The 18917-nt window shown below is 46.3% G+C and overlaps 1 protein-coding gene across 1 annotated transcript; it reads left to right on the top strand.

Annotated features, from left to right (window-relative positions):
- The first annotated feature begins 1529 nt into the window (after nucleotides 1–1529).
- On the top strand, nucleotides 1530–18438 carry tbx20 (T-box transcription factor 20). The gene is made up of 8 exons (XM_056286795.1): nucleotides 1530–1685; nucleotides 3934–4168; nucleotides 4500–4664; nucleotides 5102–5210; nucleotides 9309–9467; nucleotides 11042–11118; nucleotides 13461–13573; nucleotides 18110–18438. The coding sequence occupies exons 1-8, from the start codon at nucleotides 1559–1561 to the stop codon at nucleotides 18436–18438; spliced, it is 1314 nt and encodes a 437-aa protein (XP_056142770.1). The 5' UTR covers nucleotides 1530–1558.
- The last annotated feature ends 479 nt before the right edge of the window (nucleotides 18439–18917 follow it).

Here is an 18917-nt window from a genome sequence, read left to right as displayed (position 1 = left end):
TCTGTGCTGGCCGGCAGGTGATATCACCTGACGTTAGACCCTGGCGGACTACCAGGACTCTGTGCTGGCCGGTAGGTGATATCACCTGACGTTAGACGCTGGCGGACTGTCAGAATTCTGTGCAGGCCGCCAGGAGATATCACTTGACGTTAGACCCTGGCGGACTACCAGAACTCTGTGCTGGCCGGCAGGTGATATCACCTGTCGTTAGACCCTGGCGGACTACCAGAACTCTGTGCTGGCCGGCAGGAGATATCACCTGACGTTAGACGCTGGCGGACTGTCAGAACTCTGTGCTTGCCACCAGGAGATATCACTTGACGTTAGACCCTGGCGGACTGTCAGAATTCTGTGCTGGCCGCCAGGAGATATCACTTGACGTTAGACGCTGGCGGACTACCAGAATTCTGTGCTTGCCGCCAGGAGATATCACCTGACGTTAGACGCTGGCGGACTGTCAGAACTCTGTGCTTGCCGGCAGGTGATATCACCTGACGTTAGACCCTGGCGGACTGTCAGAATTCTGTGCTGGCCGCCAGGAGATATCACTTGACGTTAGACGCTGGCGGACTACCAGAATTCTGTGCTTGCCGCCAGGAGATATCACCTGACGTTAGACGCTGGCGGACTGTCAGAACTCTGTGCTTGCCGGCAGGTGATATCACCTGACGTTAGACCCTGGCGGACTGTCAGAACTCTGTGCTGGCCGGCAGGTGATATCACCTGACGTTAGACCCTGGCGGAGTACCAGGACTCTGTGCTGGCCGGCAGGTGATATCACCTGACGTTAGACCCTGGCGGAGTACCAGGACTCTGTGCTGGCCGGCAGGTGAAAGTTTACATACACGTGCCGAAAACATCAATCACCTGCCACGAGTTTGTAAACAGTTGACACGCGTGATGAAACGTGTGCTGGACGTCAGTGTGGGTTTCTAACTGACGGGCTACAGGCACCGTGCCGTGCGTGTGTGTGTGTGTGTGTGTGTGTGTGTGTGTGTGTGTGTGCGTGCGTGCGTGCGCGTGTGTGTGTGTGCGTGTGTGTGTGTGTGTGTGTGTGTGTGTGTGACGTGAACGAAATATCAGTGTTCCAGCTCTCGCGTCGTGTCCATGAGTCGCACATCTGGAGTAAAGGTCCAGAAACAGCTGTGCTGTTGACTCGAGGCTGTTGTCGGAGGACGGACGGAGGCGGAAGAGGACTTGTCTGTAATTGGCTGCCGGCTCTCTGTCAGTGTTGCTGTTCCGTATGTGGGACATGGAGGTGTGACGTCACAGCCGAGGCAGCGATTGGTCGCGCTCGATAGCGGCGGAGGGTGAGTGTAAAATTAAGGCGAGCGCGAGGGTCGAGTCTCCCCAATGCGCAGCCGGCCTCTGACGTGACCCGCCGGCACCGGATCCGGATCCCTCTAGCGATGCGTCCCGCGACCCCAGCACCTCTGGCAGTGGCAAACTAAGGAAGCCGTACTGTAGACCGAGACCGAGGAGGACGCCTGTGTGACTGCTGAGTCTGGCCGAGCAGCGGGTCGGTCCCGTGGAAGAATCTGGTTCCTCTGCCGTCGCCATGGAGTACACGAGCTCCCCCAAACCGCAGCTCTCGTCACGCGCCAACGCTTTCTCCATAGCCGCTCTGATGTCGAGCGGCAAGCCCAAAGACAAAGACGCGGAGGAGAGCACGATCAAACCCCTGGGTGAGTCGGGCCGGGGCCGGGGGCCGAGGGCCGGGGGCAGGGGGCCGGGGGCGGCGGCCGGGACTGGGGGCCGGGGCCGGCGGGCGGCGGGGTCCGCACCGTCACCGGCCGCCGCGAAGCTGCGCTTCCTTCACGCCCCCCTCGCCAAGTCGCTTTCGACCACATATTTACACGCTTTACAAAATGTACACACTTTATAACATTTACACGCTTTATAAGATTTATACTCTTTATATTTATATATTTACAAGATTTATACACTTTATATTTATATACTTTATACGATTTATACACTTTATATTCATATACTTTATAAGATTTATACACTTTATATTTACACGCTTTATAAGATTTATACATCTCATAATATTCATACACTTTATATTTACACGCTTTATACACCTCATATTTATACAATTCATATTTATACACTTTATATTTATACACCTCATAATATTTATACAATTCATATTTATACACTTTATATTTATACACCTCATAATATTTATACAATTCATATTTATACATTTTATATTTATACACCTCATAATATTTATACAATTCATATTTATACATTTTATATTTATACACCTCATAATATTTATACAATTCATATTTATACACTTTATATTTATACACCTCATAATATTTATACACCTCATAATATTTATACACTTTATATTTATACACCTCATAAGATTTACACGCTTCATAAGATTTATACACTTTATATCTATATACTTTATATTTATACACTTTATATTTATAAACCTCATCACATTTATAGAATTTATAATATTTAGACTTTATATTTATACACCTCATCATATTTATTGAATTTATAATATTTACAGACTTTATATTTATACACCTCATCATATTTATAGAATTTATAATATTTACAGACTTTATATTTATACACCTCATCATATTTAGAGAATTTATGATATTTACAGACTTTATATTTGCAGGCGAGAAAAGCGCTATAAAAATGCAACTTGATTCACTGATTGACTTTATTGTATTTATAAACCTGATAATATTTATAGACGTTGTTATATTTATAGACTTCATAATATTTATTGGTAAAGGTCTACTAAAGGGTTACACGATTTAAAGAAAAACATTTATATACATATATACTATATAGAGTGTGTGCGTGTGCGTGTGTGTGTGTGTGTACGATCCCATACTATAGAATAGATGATCCAACCATTATCCAAGCCGCTTATCCCAGTCGGGGTGGCGGGAAGCTGGAGCCTATAATGATAATGATAATAATAATAATGATGATAATATAATAATAGCGATAATAATAATAATAATAATAACAATCATAAAATAAAAATAACAATAATAAAATAATAATAATAACAATAATAAAAATAATAATAATAATATAACCTGCAACAGGGTTGCACTTTTTTGCATAAAATGTACGCGCATTTGGTTTTACCAAAGCCTATAATATTGATTCCTAAACGGATACAAAAAGAAAAATTAAGGACATTTTTAAAAGGGTCACTTTAGATTTAAATTATTTTTTAAAACCAAATATAGGACGTTTTGCAATTAACCGAGTGAAGCATCTCTGTTTCTCCTGCACGCAGTCACCCTTTAACCAGTAATTACTTCTTAATGACATCTTTACCTTTAATTACTTCTTAATGACGTCATCGGTTCTGGTCTCCATGGAGTCTGGATCAGCGTCTGGACGCAGAGACGTTGTTTACAGACTGGCAGCAGGAAACGCGGTTCGTTTTAAACACCACGTCACGAGGCTTTCAGGCTGATGACGTGGCGAGGGGAATTGAAATTAACCTGTGCAAAATATTCTTCTTCATTATCTGCTCGCAATTTGCTTTTATTTTCAGTTTGCCTGCATGAAACATTATGGGCACTCAACCCAACAACAATAATGATATTAATAATAATGGTAATAGTAATAATATTGATATTATCAATAATAACTTTAGTAATAATTTTGATAAAAAAATAATAATAATAATAATAATAATAACGGGCTTAAATAGATGAAATAGATTTCTCCCTGTATCTGGATTTGAATCCATACTTTACATTCCTATTATTCTTATTTTTCTTCTTCTTAATAATAATAGTAATAATAATAATAATAGTAACAGTAATGATAATAATAATAAAATAATAAGCCAGCTTCAGTTGTGAGTTTGCTCTTCCTGTGTTGACGACATTAAATCACATGATTGGTCTCCATCTGCCCCGACAGAGCAATTTGTAGAAAAGTCCTCCTGCAACCAGGGTTTGGGCGACCTGTCGCCTCTGGACGGGCACGGAGACTTCAGCGGGAGCGCGCCCGCCGCGTGCACGGAGCCGCTCATCCCCAGCAGCCCCGGCGTCCCCAGCGAGGAGATGGCCAAGATCTGCTGCAGTCTGGAGACCAAAGAGCTGTGGGACAAGTTCCACGACCTCGGCACCGAGATGATCATCACCAAGTCTGGCAGGTACGGCGGCACAGCGCCACGTCGGGTCCTCTATTCTGCGTAGCCCAGCATCACAAGACACACCTGTGCCTCACGGGGCTTTACAGCACGCCACATCCGGTCCTTAGGCTCGTTTAACTGACGTCATGAACACGTAATGGCAGCACATCAACACACGGTCGTATTTTGCTGTGCAAGGTTTTTGGAAAGCAGTTTGTATGATGCTTCAAACCACTAAACCCGTTCAGTCTCGTCTCTGTTTGGGGGGACCCGCAGGTGACGTAAACAGTGTGTAGTTCCCCCTCTGCCCTGAACAGTGTGCATGAGTAACGGCGCGTGCTGCCCCCAACAGAAGGATGTTCCCCACCATCCGCGTGTCCGTGTCCGGTCTGCTGCCGGAAGCCCGCTACATCGTGCTGATGGACGTCGTGCCGGTGGACAACAAGCGGTACCGCTACGCCTACCACCGCTCCTCGTGGCTCGTGGCGGGTAAAGCGGACCCGCCACTCCCTGCCAGGTGGGCACATACTGCTGGACTTCCGGTCCGCATCAAAACAGCTGTTTATTTGTGTTCTCTGATGTTTTGTGCGATGGCTTCCTCCAGCTTTCTACTTCCGTTGTAAGCAACGGCTTTAATTAAGAGAGGAAGACGAATGATGAAAAATGAAGGTGAGTAAGCAGTTGTAGTCTCACGACGTCAGCCAGCTTGTCACGTTGGGGGAGGCAGAGGCCTCCTGCCGGGGGCCTAGGCCTTGGGCCGGCCAGGCAGCCTTAGACAGAGCCTGCCTGTGTGTTGGGGAGCATGCTCCGTGACGCTGGTTGAAGTGCTGTTGTGCAGGGCTGTTGTGCAGTGCTGTTGTGCAGTGCTGTTGTGCAGGGCTGTTGTGCAGGGCTGTTGTGGAGAGCGTGTAACTTTGGCAGCGTAGCGACAGAGCCGTGCTTCCTGTGCCGCAGGTTGTACGTCCACCCGGACTCGCCCTTCAGCGGGGAGCAGCTGCTGAAGCAGATGGTCTCGTTCGAGAAAGTCAAGCTGACCAACAACGAACTGGACCAGCACGGACATGTAAGTTTCTGACTGGACGATGCCTGCTAACAAACACACACACACACACACACACACACACACACACACACACACACACACACACACACACACACACACACACACACACATCTGAATATGACAGACTCATTTCCTCCAGAAAATATGATGTTGTTGTTGTTGTTGCTCGGCGGGACCAGTGAAGGTTTGTCAGGACGGAGTCTGGTCTTTACAGACGACATGACGGCCACATGCGTCACACTGCCCTCACTCCAACAGCCAGTTACTGACTCGAGAGAACTGCCTTCAATCACCTTCTTTCCTTTAACTTCCGAGTCACTTTTATAACGCGGGACACTTGAACAGGGCAGCACGGATTTACCCTTCCTTACGATTATGATTATGATTATGATTGTTATTATGATTATTATTGGTATGATTATTATTATTATCACTATTAATACTGTTATGATTATGATCATATTATTGTTATCAATACTATTATTATATATTATTATTATTATGATCATTTTTATTGTTATTCAAATTCAAATTGCTTTGTTGGCATGACCATAACAAAATACAGAATTGTCAAGTTATTAATGTTATATATTACTATTTTTATTATTATTATTATTATTATTATTATTATTATTACCAGCTCTAATGGATAGACACTGTGTGTGTGCGCGTGCATTTTTGTTAATAAATAAATAAATGCTCCTAAATTTAAAAAACAACAACACTCAAAGCAGGGGCGCCTCACGAATCGGCTAGGAAAGGTTTTCGGGAGACGGTTCCGCTCTTCTTCACTCGGCCGACTGATTCCTCTGCAGAAGGCCTCATGTCTTCATGCGCTGCCGCTGTCCTACACCGAGGAGCTGGAGGCGACACAACACCAGGGCTAAGAAGCTGCTGAGGAACATCTGAATATCTAAAAAGCTGCTGCTGAGGAACATCTCAATATCTAAAAAGCTGCTGCTGAGGAACGTCTCAATATTCAAAAAGCTGCTGCTGAGGAACATCTGAATATTCCCCTGAAGTCAAACGGACACCACATGAAAGCGGTTGGTTGTCAAGTCAAACCTCCAAAAACTGGATTTTTTTTACTCCATTCGTCCAAAACAATAAATAGATTCGACAATTATAATAACAATAATAATAATAATGATAATAATAATAACAACAATAAGAAGAATAAGAATGATAATGATCATGATAATATAATAACAACAATAATAATAATGATGATAATAATAACAATAACAATAATAATAATAATGATAATCATAATAATGACAATAATCATAATAATCTTATTTATATAGCACTTTTCTAAAACAATGCCACAAAATGCTTCACAGGAAAATAGAAAAATAAAACTATACAAGGCAAAAAAGAGTAAGACCAAACAAGTAAGAGCAAAAACAAAAACAGCATAAATAAAAACAAATATCGAACATTTGTAAAAGCTTTCATAAAAAGGAGCGTACTATATGCACGTAATATAGAGGTTTTGTTGATAATTTATTCACCCTTTCACCTAAATCTATCGTTTTACCCGCATAGATAGATAGATGGATAAGTCGTTTGCTTTCAGATTTCTGGGGGGAGGGGAACACATCCAGTATTTATTTATTAACTTACACGACAGACTAAAGACGTGATTTGCTAAAGTTTAGTAAAGGTCCCTACATGTCTACACAGGCCGATGTTTTCTTTTGACCTACAGAGAGGTGTGACATTTCTTTCCTGAAGTATAATTGTAAATACCAGTGGAGGTAATGCAGTGCTGGTGACTGAGACCCAGCAGACTTCTTCTGTCAAGAACCATACAGAAGTCTAGCAGGCCCACTGTTCTTCTGTCAAGAACCGTACAGAAGTCTAGCGGGCCCACTGTTCTCCTGCCAGGAACCGTGCAGAAGTCTAGTTGGCCCACTGTTCTTCTGTCAGGAACCGTGCAGAAGTCTAGCTGACCCACTGTTCTTCTGTCAGGAACCGTACAGAAGTCTAGCCAGCCCACTGTTCTTCTGTCAAGAACCGTACAGAAGTCTAGCTGGCCCACTGTTCTTCTGTCAAGAACCGTAGTCTAGCTGGCCCACTGTTCTTCTGTCAGGAACCGTACAGAAGTCTAGCTGGCCCACTGTTCTCCTGCCAGGAACCGTGCAGAAGTCTAGTTGGCCCACTGTTCTTCTGTCAGGAACCGTGCAGAAGTCTAGCTGACCCACTGTTCTTCTGTCAAGAACCGTACAGAAGTCTAGCTAGCCCACTGTTCTTCTGACAGGAACCGTACAGAAGTCTAGCTGGCCCACTGTTCTTCTGTCAAGAACCGTACAGAAGTCTAGCTAGCCCACTGTTCTTCTGACAGGAACCGTAAAGAAGCCTAGCTGGCCCGCTGTTCTTCTGCCAGGAACCGTACAGAAGTCTAGTTGGCCCACTGTTCTTCTGTCAGGAACAGTGCAGAAGTCTAGTTGGCCCACTGTTCTTCTGTCAAGAACCGTACAGAAGTCTAGCTGGCCCACTGTTCTTCTGCCAGGGAACCGTGCAGAAGTCTAGTTGGCCCACTTTTCTTCTGCCAGAAACCGTGCAGAAGTCTAACCAGCCCACTGTTCTTCTGTCAAGAACCGTACAGAAGTATCGTTGGCCCACTGTTCATCTGTCAAGAACCGTACAGAAGTCTAGCTGGCCCACCGTTCTTCTGCCAGAAACCGTGCATCAGTCTAGTTGGCTCACTGTTCTTCTGTCAGGAACCGTGCAGAAGTCTAGCCAGCCCACTGTTCTTCTGTCAAGAACCGTGCAGAAGTCTAGTTGGCCCACTGTTCTTCTGCCAGGAACCGTGCAGAAGTCTAGTTAGCCCACTGTTCTTCTGTCAGGAACCGTGCAGAAGTCTAGTTGGCCCACTGTTCTTCTGACAGGAACCGTGCAGAAGTCTATTTGGCCCACTGTTCTTCTGTCAGGAACCGTGCAGAAGTCTAGCCAGCCCACTGTTCTTCTGTCAAGAACCGTGCAGAAGTCTAGCTGGCCCACTGTTCTTCTGTCAAGAACCGTACAGAAGTCTAGCTGGCCCACTGTTCCTCTGTCAAGAACCGTACAGAAGTCTAGTTGGCCACTGTTCTTCTGCCAGGAACCGTGCAGAAGTCTAGTTGGCCCACTGTTCTTCTGTCAGGAACCGTGCAGAAGTCTAGCTGACCCACTGTTCTTCTGTCAGGAACCGTGCAGAAGTCTAGTTGGCCCACTGTTCTTCTGCCAGGAACCGTGCAGAAGTCTAGTTGGCCCACTGTTCTTCTGTCAGGAACCGTGCAGAAGTCTAACCAGCCCACTGTTCTTCTGTCAAGAACCGTGCAGAAGTCTAGCTGGCCCATTGTTCTTCTGTCAAGAACTGTACAGAAGTCTAGCTGGCCCACTGTTCTTCTGTCAAGAACCGTACAGAAGTCTAGCTGGCCCACTGTTCTTCTGCCAGGAATCGTGCAGAAGTCTAGTTGGCCCACTGTTCTTCTGTCAGGAACCATACAGAAGTCTAGCTGACCCACTGTTCTTCTGTCAGGAACCGTGCAGAAGTCTAGCTGACCCACTGTTCTTCTGTCAGGAACCGTACAGAAGTCTAGCCAGCCCACTGTTCTTCTGTCAAGAACCGTACAGAAGTCTAGCCGGCCCACTGTTCTTCTGACAGGAACCGTACAGAAGTCTAGCCGGCCCACTGTTCTTCTGTCAAGAACCGTGCAGAAGTCTAACTGACCCACTGTTCTTCTGTCAAGAACCGTACAGAAGTCTAGTTGGCCCACTGTTCTTCTGCCAGGAACCGTACAGAAGTCTAGCCAGCCCATTGTTCTTCTGTCAAGAACCATGCAGAAGTCTAGCTGACCCACTGTTCTTCTGTCAAGAACCATGCAGAAGTCTAGCTGACCCACTGTTCTTCTGTCAAGAACCGTACAGAAGTCTAGTTGGCCCACTGTTCTCCTGCCAGGAACCATACAGAAGTCTAACTGGCCCACTGTTCGTCTCAAGTTTTTCGAAGCCCAGTTTTTGTTTGTGTGTGCTGTTTGACTCCTCGGGCGACGGGTCGGCACTCAGATGGAAATTGTGCCTTTAATGTTTCTCATCGTCCTGATTTTCTGACAGATCATCCTCAACTCCATGCATAAGTATCAGCCTCGGGTCCACATCATCAAGAAGAAGGACCACACCGCCTCCCTGCTCAACCTCAAGTCTGAGGAGTTCCGGACCTTCGTCTTCACTGAGACCGTCTTCACGGCTGTCACGGCCTACCAGAACCAGCTGGTGAGTGACTGACAGTTGCCCAGCCCACGTCACAAACATCACAAACATCACAACCAGCTTATAGATATTTATTATAGTCAATTTGCAGAACTACACCCTCCCTGTCAAACGAGCAGAAAAACATTGTCACAACGGGCAAATGCAGTAGATTCACTTTAGATATAATTATTAAAGACAAAATCTTTAAATGATGTTGTTTCCTTCAACACAATTCTTCGGGAGTCAACAGCAAACACAATTCAAATGCCAAATGAATTTTCAAAGGACAGCATGTTGCTCACTTTAATTAAATGTGCCCAGATGATTAAATGTCGCGTAATGGTGAATGGACTGCATGTATACAGAGCTTTATGCATTTATACAGCGCTTTCATGTAGCACTTTTCTAGTCTACCGACCACGCACAGCGCTTTACAGTGTATGCCTCACATTCACACACACATTCACCCTTTCACACACGCATTCACCCTTTCACACGCATTCACCCTTTCACACATACATTCACACGCATTCACCCTTTCACACATACATTCACACGCATTCACCCATTCACACGCATTCACCCTTTCAAACGCATTCACCCTTTCACACACATTCACACACATTCACCCTTTCACACATACATTCACACGCATTCACCCATTCACACGCATTCACCCTTTCACACGCATTCACCCATTCACACACATTCACACGCATTCACCCATTCACACGCATTCACCCTTTCACACGCATTCACCCTTTCACACACATTCACACACATTCACCCTTTCACACACACACATTCACACACATTCACTCAGAGAAAGAAAGCGTCAGGGAAAACGAGAGGCGAAGAGACAAAATAAGAAAGTCAGAGGGGAGGTGGAAGAGCCAGAGGGTGGAAGAAGGAAAAAAAATCTCTTCTGTGCACCCTGTGCACAGAAGGCCTTTGTGCCTGTTGACACCGGTGTCCTGTCGGACTCGAGACTAATTTTAGTTTTTTGGCAATTACTTGTGTTGTTGTCTCCTGACTAGATCCTTGCTTGTGTTGTATTATAAGTCTCACATGTACGTCACTACGTCTGCTAAATGAAACTGTAACACTGTAACATTGCAACGTTGTAAGCAACGTAACATTGTAACACTGTAGCATTGTAATGTTGTAGCATTGTAACACTGTAGCGTTGTAAGGTCGTAACATTGTAAAACTGTTGCATTGTAAGGTTGCAAGGTCGTAACATTGTAACACTGTAGCGTTTCAAGGTTGTAAGGTTGTGACATTGTAACACTGTAGCGTTGTACCGTTGTAAGGTTGTAACATTGTAACACTGTAGCGTTGTACCGTTGTAAGGTTGTAACGTTGTAACACTGTAGCATTTTAAGGTTGTAAGGTTGTAACATTGTAACACTGTAGCATTTTAAGGTTGTAAGGTTGTAACATTGTAACACTGTAACATAGTAGGGAGGAAGAGAATAGAAGGAAGGAAGGAGGAATCCAGAAAGAGAGAAACAACGGACGAGGAGATGGAGGGAGTAAGAAAGAGAAAAGCTGCGTCTGACGTGTGTTGTGGGGGAATCTCGTGTGTTTTGCAGATAACCAAGCTGAAGATTGACAGCAACCCGTTCGCCAAGGGCTTCCGGGACTCCTCCAGGCTGACGGACATGGAGAGGTACAGGGAATTCTGGGTAGTCTGTTTATTTCTGACCCGCCAGTCCTGATAAGATAAAGACGGAGGATGGAGTGTGCGTGCGTGTGTGTGTGCATGAGAGAGCTCAGCCTGGTGCAGTTCACTTTGGCCTGTGTAAAACATTCAGTCACACAAAACACAAACACATTCACGGACACACCACCTCATCCAAAGCATTTGTAGGCTTGGTCCAAAGAAACACACACACTCACATATCCATCCACGCAGACACACACAGACACACACAGACACACACACACTTTGTAACTGCTGATTCCTGCACTTGTGCCCTGATCAGCTGACAAAATCAAACCATCAGCCCATTTTCCTTTATCAAACAAGTCGAAACAAAGCCAGACAACAACTCTCTCCTCTCTATCTTTCTCCTTCTCTCCCTCTATCTCCCCCTCCCTCTATTCTCTTCTATCTCTCTGTCTCTCTCCTTTTTGAGGGTTGTGAATTAGACCTGATCAATTGATCTTCAGGGAGCTGCAGAAATCGCATTAGTCTGGAGTCGGCCACTGCACTAAAACATGGTGTAATTCAATTGGCCATGGTGACTGATTGAAGCCAGCCCCCAAACCACCCCCACTGACCCCCCACCCCATCCCCGTCTCCATGCCTCCTCCCACTGCCATACATTGTGGGAGCCTGCGGTGGCCTCTGTGCAGAACAAGCTGGGCCCTGATAAAACACACACATTTGTACTGCTTTGCTGACATATATTGCACTTTCCTAACCTAATTGGGGGGGAGGGGGGTCCTAATGTGGACGCATGGCACTTATGATGCAGACCACTGTTTGCCTGTCCATCCTCCTATATAAACACACACACACACACACACACACACGGATAAAACAGACACAAGCATGACACCACCCCCTCCGTTTGTGACGGTGTTCTTGAGAAGGGCTGTGTGACAGGACTCAGATGAGCTCATGCAGCATCCACCATCACATCACCATCACATCACCATCACATCCACCATCACATCCACCATCAAATCACCATCACGTCCACCATCACATCCACCACCACATCACCATCACATCACCATCACATCCACCATCACATCCACCACCGCGTCACATCACCATCACATCCACCATCACATCACCATCACATCCACCATCACATCCACCATCACATCCACCACCGCATCACATCACCATCACATCCACCATCAAATCCACCACCACATCACCATCACATCACCATCACATCCACCACCGCATCACATCACCATCACATCACCATCACATCCACCACCACATCACCATCACATCCACCATCGCATCACCATCACATCCACCATCACATCACCATCACATCCACCACCACATCACCATCACATCCACCATCATATCCACCCTCACATCACCATCACGTCCACCACCACATCACCATCACATCCACCATCATATCCACCCTCACATCACCATCACATCCACCCTCACATCACCATCACATCACCATCACATCCACCCTCACATCACCATCACATCCACATAGCATCACCATCATATCCACCATCACATCCACCATCACATCACATCACATCCACCATCACATCCACCATCACATCACCCTCATATCCACCATCGCATCCAACATCACATCCACATAGCATCACCATCACATCCACCATCACATCACATCACATCCACCATCATATCCACCCTCACATCACCATCACATCCACCCTCACATCACCATCACATCCACATAGCATCACCATCACATCCACCATCACATCCACCATCACATCACATCACATCCACCATCACATCCACCATCACATCACCCTCATATCCACCATCGCATCCAACATCACATCATCATCACATCATCCAGCAATACAAAACAGCTTTATACACAGTCCAGTGTCACACACACCAACACAATCTATATAAATTACACATCAACAAAGTGCAAATACACAAGCATGCATTCACACACATGCACACACACACACACACACACACACACACACACACACACACACACACACACACACATGCAAGCATTTTCTTGCACTACATTTTTTCAAGTTCAGCGGCATTCTGTGTATGTGCGTGTGTGTGTGTGTGTGTTTGTGTGTATACTTTGTTCTTGGCTAATCATACAGAAATATAAAGATACTGCTTTCATTTGTGTGGTTCAGGTATTTATTATTTATTATTGTGGTGAAGTAAGAGATGTAAACGCTACCTAACTCTTGTCTTCTGCCAGAGGTAACGACATTTATGAGGCGTTCCATTCTGAACATGGAAAATGAATGTAGAGATATATTTTGGGCTTCTCTCTTTGGCACTTGCTGTAGGGAAAGTGTTGAGAGTTTGATCCATAAGCACTCATACGCCCGGTCGCCGATCCGCACCTACGCTGGAGACGAGGACAACCTGGCGGAGGATGCACACGCCACGCACGCCCGGGGTGAGCCTGTTACCTCACCTTTGTTGCCACACTTGTGTTACCACACTTCTATTACCACCCTTCTGTTACCACACTTCTGCCACCGCACTTCTGTTACCGCACTTCTATTACCACCCTTCTGTTACCACCCTTCTGTTACCACCCTTCTGTTACCACCCTTCTGCTACCGCACTACTGCTACCGCACTTCTGCTATCACACTTCTGTTACCACCCTTCTGTTACCACCCTTCTGTTACCACCCTTCTGCTACCGCACTACTGCTACCGCACTTCTGCTATCACACTTCTGTTACCACCCTTCTGTTACCACCCTTCTGTTACCACACTTCTGTTACCACCCTTCTGTTACCACCCTTCTGTTACCACCCTTCTGTTACCACCCTTCTGTTACCACACTTCTGCTATCACACTTCTGTTACCACCCTTCTGTTACCACCCTTCTGCTACCGCACTTCTGCTACCACACTTCTGCTACCGCACTTCTGCTACCGCACTTCTGCTATCACACTTCTGCTATCACACTTCTGTTACCACACTTCTGCTACCACACTTAAGCTACCACACTTCTGCTACCGCACTTCTGCTACCACACTTCTGTTACCACACTTCTGTTACCACACTTCTGTTACCACCCTTCTGTTACCACCCTTCTGTTACCACCCTTCTGTTACCACCCTTCTGTTACCACACTTCTGCTATCACACTTCTGCTACCACACTTCTGCTACCGCACTTCTGCTACCGCACTTCTGCTACCGCACTTCTGCTATCACACTTCTGTTACCACCCTTCTGTTACCACACTTCTGCTACCACACTTCTGTTACCACACTTCTGTTACCACACTTCTGTTACCACCCTTCTGTTACCACCCTTCTGTTACCACACTTCTGCTACCACACTTAAGCTACCACAAGCTACCACACTTCTGCTACCGCACTTCTGCTACCGCACTTCTGCTACCGCACTTCTGCTACCGCACTTCTGCTACCGCACTTCTGCTACCGCACTTCTGCTACCGCACTTCTGCTACCGCACTTCTGTTACCGCACTTCTGTTACCGCACTTCTGCTACCGCACTTCTGCTACCGCACTTCTGTTACCGCACGTCTGTTACCGCACTTCTGCTACCGCACTTCTGCTACCGCACTTCTGCTATCACACTTCTGCTACCGCACTTCTGCTATCACACTTCTGTTACCACACTTCTGCTACCACTACCGCACTTCTGCTATCACACTTCTGCTACCGCACTTCTGCTACCGCACGTCTGTTACCACATGTCTGTTACCACACGTCTGTTACCACACTTCTGCTATCACACTTCTGCTACCACACTTCTGCTACCGCACATCTTTTACCACACGTCTGTTACCACACTTCTGCTACCATACTTCTTCTATCACACTTCTGTTACCATACTTCTGCTACCACACTTCTGCTACCACACTTCTGCTATCACACTTCTGCTATCACACTTCTGCTATCACACTTCTGTTACCATACTTCTGTTACCATACTTCTGCTACCACACTTCTGCTACCACACTTCTGCTACCGCACTTCTGTTACCATACTTCTGCTACCACACTTCTGCTACCACACTTCTGCTACCACACTTCTGCTACCGCACTTCTGCTACCGCACTTCTGTTACCGCACTTCTGCTACCACACTTCTGTTACCACACTTCTGTTACCACACTTCTGTTACCACCCTTCTGTTACCACCCTTCTGTTACCACCCTTCTGTTACCACCCTTCTGCTACCACACTTCTGTTACCACACTTCTGTTACCACACTTCTGTTACCACCCTTCTGTTACCACCCTTCTGTTACCACCCTTCTGCTACCGCACTACTGCTACCGCACTTCTGCTATCACACTTCTGTTACCACCCTTCTGTTACCACCCTTCTGTTACCACACTTCTGTTACCACCCTTCTGTTACCACCCTTCTGTTACCACCCTTCTGTTACCACCCTTCTGTTACCACACTTCTGCTATCACACTTCTGTTACCACCCTTCTGTTACCACCCTTCTGCTACCGCACTTCTGCTACCGCACTTCTGCTACCGCACTTCTGCTACCGCACTTCTGCTATCACACTTCTGCTATCACACTTCTGTTACCACACTTCTGCTACCACACTTAAGCTACCACACTTCTGCTACCGCACTTCTGCTACCACACTTCTGTTACCACACTTCTGTTACCACACTTCTGTTACCACCCTTCTGTTACCACCCTTCTGTTACCACCCTTCTGTTACCGCACTTCTGCTATCACACTTCTGCTACCGCACTTCTGCTACCGCACTTCTGCTACCGCACTTCTGCTACCGCACTTCTGCTACCACACTTCTGTTACCACCCTTCTGTTACCACACTTCTGCTACCACACTTCTGTTACCACACTTCTGTTACCACACTTCTGTTACCACCCTTCTGTTACCACCCTTCTGTTACCACACTTCTGCTACCACACTTAAGCTACCACAAGCTACCACACTTCTGCTACCGCACTTCTGCTACCGCACTTCTGCTACCGCACTTCTGCTACCGCACTTCTGCTACCGCACTTCTGCTACCGCACTTCTGTTACCGCACTTCTGTTACCGCACTTCTGCTACCGCACTTCTGCTACCGCACTTCTGTTACCGCACGTCTGTTACCGCACGTCTGCTACCGCACTTCTGCTACCGCACTTCTGCTACCGCACTTCTGCTACCGCACTTCTGCTACCACACTTCTGCTACCGCACTTCTGCTATCACACTTCTGTTACCACACTTCTGCTACCACTACCGCACTTCTGCTATCACACTTCTGCTACCGCACTTCTGCTACCGCACGTCTGTTACCACACGTCTGTTACCACACGTCTGTTACCACACTTCTGCTATCACACTTCTGCTACCACACTTCTGCTACCGCACATCTTTTACCACACGTCTGTTACCACACTTCTGCTACCATACTTCTTCTATCACACTTCTGTTACCATACTTCTGCTACCACACTTCTGCTACCACACTTCTGCTATCACACTTCTGCTATCACACTTCTGTTACCATACTTCTGTTACCATACTTCTGCTACCACACTTCTGCTACCACACTTCTGCTACCGCACTTCTGTTACCATACTTCTGCTACCACACTTCTGCTACCACACTTCTGCTACCACACTTCTGCTACCACACTTCTGCTACCACACTTCTGCTACCGCACTTCTGTTACCATACTTCTGCTACCACACTTCTGCTACCGCACGTCTGTTACCACACTTCTGCTACCACACTTCTGCTACCATACTTCTGCTACCATACTTCTGTTACCACACTTCTGCTACCACACTTCTGCTACCATACTTCTGCTACCATACTTCTGCTACCATACTTCTGTTACCATACTTCTGTTACCACACTTCTGCTACCACAATTCTGCTGTCACATTTCTGTTAGCACACTTCTGCTACCACACTTCTGCTACCGCACTTCTGCTGCCACACTTTTCTTTTCCATCTTTGTACTCACAAGTGTGGGCTGTAGAGGTTTGTACAGGCCTGAAAGTCCTGATGCAACTCGGACCCACAACCAAACCCAACTGCTGCAGCTGTTGCACCTAGCCTGCCAAACATCTCCAGCTGTTTTCTTACCTGAATATTGCCTGTTAAAGTAATAGTAACACAACTTAAATATTCAGCGGATCAAAAACAAGACTGAAGTAGAATCTATTACAAACATCGCTCTTTTTCCTCTCATTTCTTTATCATTTGATATGTGATGTAATGAAACAAAGAAACACAACAAAGTGAGGAGTGGTGACAGATGTGTGGATGGGAACAGCAAAAGAAACCTGAGGAGCATCAAAAAAAAGAAACAAAAAGTTCCAGAAAACAGTGAGACGACAAGAAGAAACACAATTCAAGGTGTAAATAAAGCCTTTAGACCATGTTAGTGACTTGTTGACATCTACAAGTAAAAACTGTGTTAACTCTAAAAACATGGCAGGCTCATCCCGGTACTCTGTGGTGTTAGCATAGCAGGACAAACACAGCTGCAGGCGATAGCATGAACAATGGCTCTGTTTGATTTAGCAGCACTGACAGTTGTCAGTAGACTGTCAGTTTGCTGGTTCTTTAGCACAACTTCCTACTACAGATCCATTATTAGCACTATTATCTGCAGCTGTGTTATCCTGCTATGCTAACACCAGAGTACCAGGACCAGCCTGCCATGTTTTAACCGAAACATGGCGTTTAACCTGTGGATGTCACCAAACTAACGAACATGCTCTGGGGTTTAGTTACTCGTGAATTTACATTTAATTCATCGACTGCAACAACTCACAAGACACAGATGGCAAAAGAAGCGTCAGATTACAGCGTTTATGATGGAGGGAATGACAAAACATTCGTAATAGTTATACATGTCAAACTGAACCTTTATCTTGTCTTCGCACACACACACACACACACACACACACACACACACACACATTTAAGTAAGTTACTAATACGACCCTTGTGTCCTCCAGGCTCGGCGTTCACAGCCTCAGACAACCTGTCCCTCAGCTCCTGGGTGACCACCACCTCCGGTTTCTCAGGCTTCCAGCACCCCCAGACCCTCTCGGCCATGAGCACTGGCACCCCACCCCTGCCCCACCCCATCCAGGGCTCCCTGCCACCCTACAGCCGACTGGGCATGCCCCTGACACCCACCGCCTTGGCAGGCACCATGCAGGGTAGTGGCCCCTCCTTCCCCTCCTTCCACATGCCTCGATACCACCACTATTTCCAGCAGGGTCCCTACGCCGCCATCCAGGGACTGCGTCACTCCTCCACCGTCATGACGCCCTTTGTATGACTTCCTCCACTCAGGGAGAGGCAGGCCAGTGTGGGCTTCCGTGGCCTGACCCTCCCCTGCAGCACTCAACCACCATCCAACGGAAACACAAGTTATTACCCCAATCTGACTGTTCACCCCATTTCCTGTTTGGTTGTTTTGTTTCGTGCTCCATCTTCTGGTCTTTGTAAATATGTCGCCTGTGGCGAATAAAGGGACTGAGACGATCTGGAGAGGCTGTGGAAAGCTCTGACAGCTAAACCAGAGAGAGAGAGAGAGAGAGAGAGAGAGAGAGTGGGGGTGACTTCCGGCGTCTGCAGGAGCTGAAACATATTCAGCGGTCTCTACAAACTGTAACTGACGTCATAAAAACTTGTCTGATTGTTACAAACACCGATGACCTCAATACATTTAGTATGAACACAACCTTGAAACGAGGCTGTAATGATATGAGACTGTAATGATATGAGACTGTAATGATATGAGACTGTAATGATATG

Source organism: Lampris incognitus, chromosome 9 (assembly GCF_029633865.1).
Source record: "Lampris incognitus isolate fLamInc1 chromosome 9, fLamInc1.hap2, whole genome shotgun sequence".
Taxonomy (NCBI): domain Eukaryota; kingdom Metazoa; phylum Chordata; class Actinopteri; order Lampriformes; family Lampridae; genus Lampris; species Lampris incognitus.
Note: the sequence above shows the minus strand (reverse complement) of the source record. Positions and strands in the feature narration are given on the sequence as shown.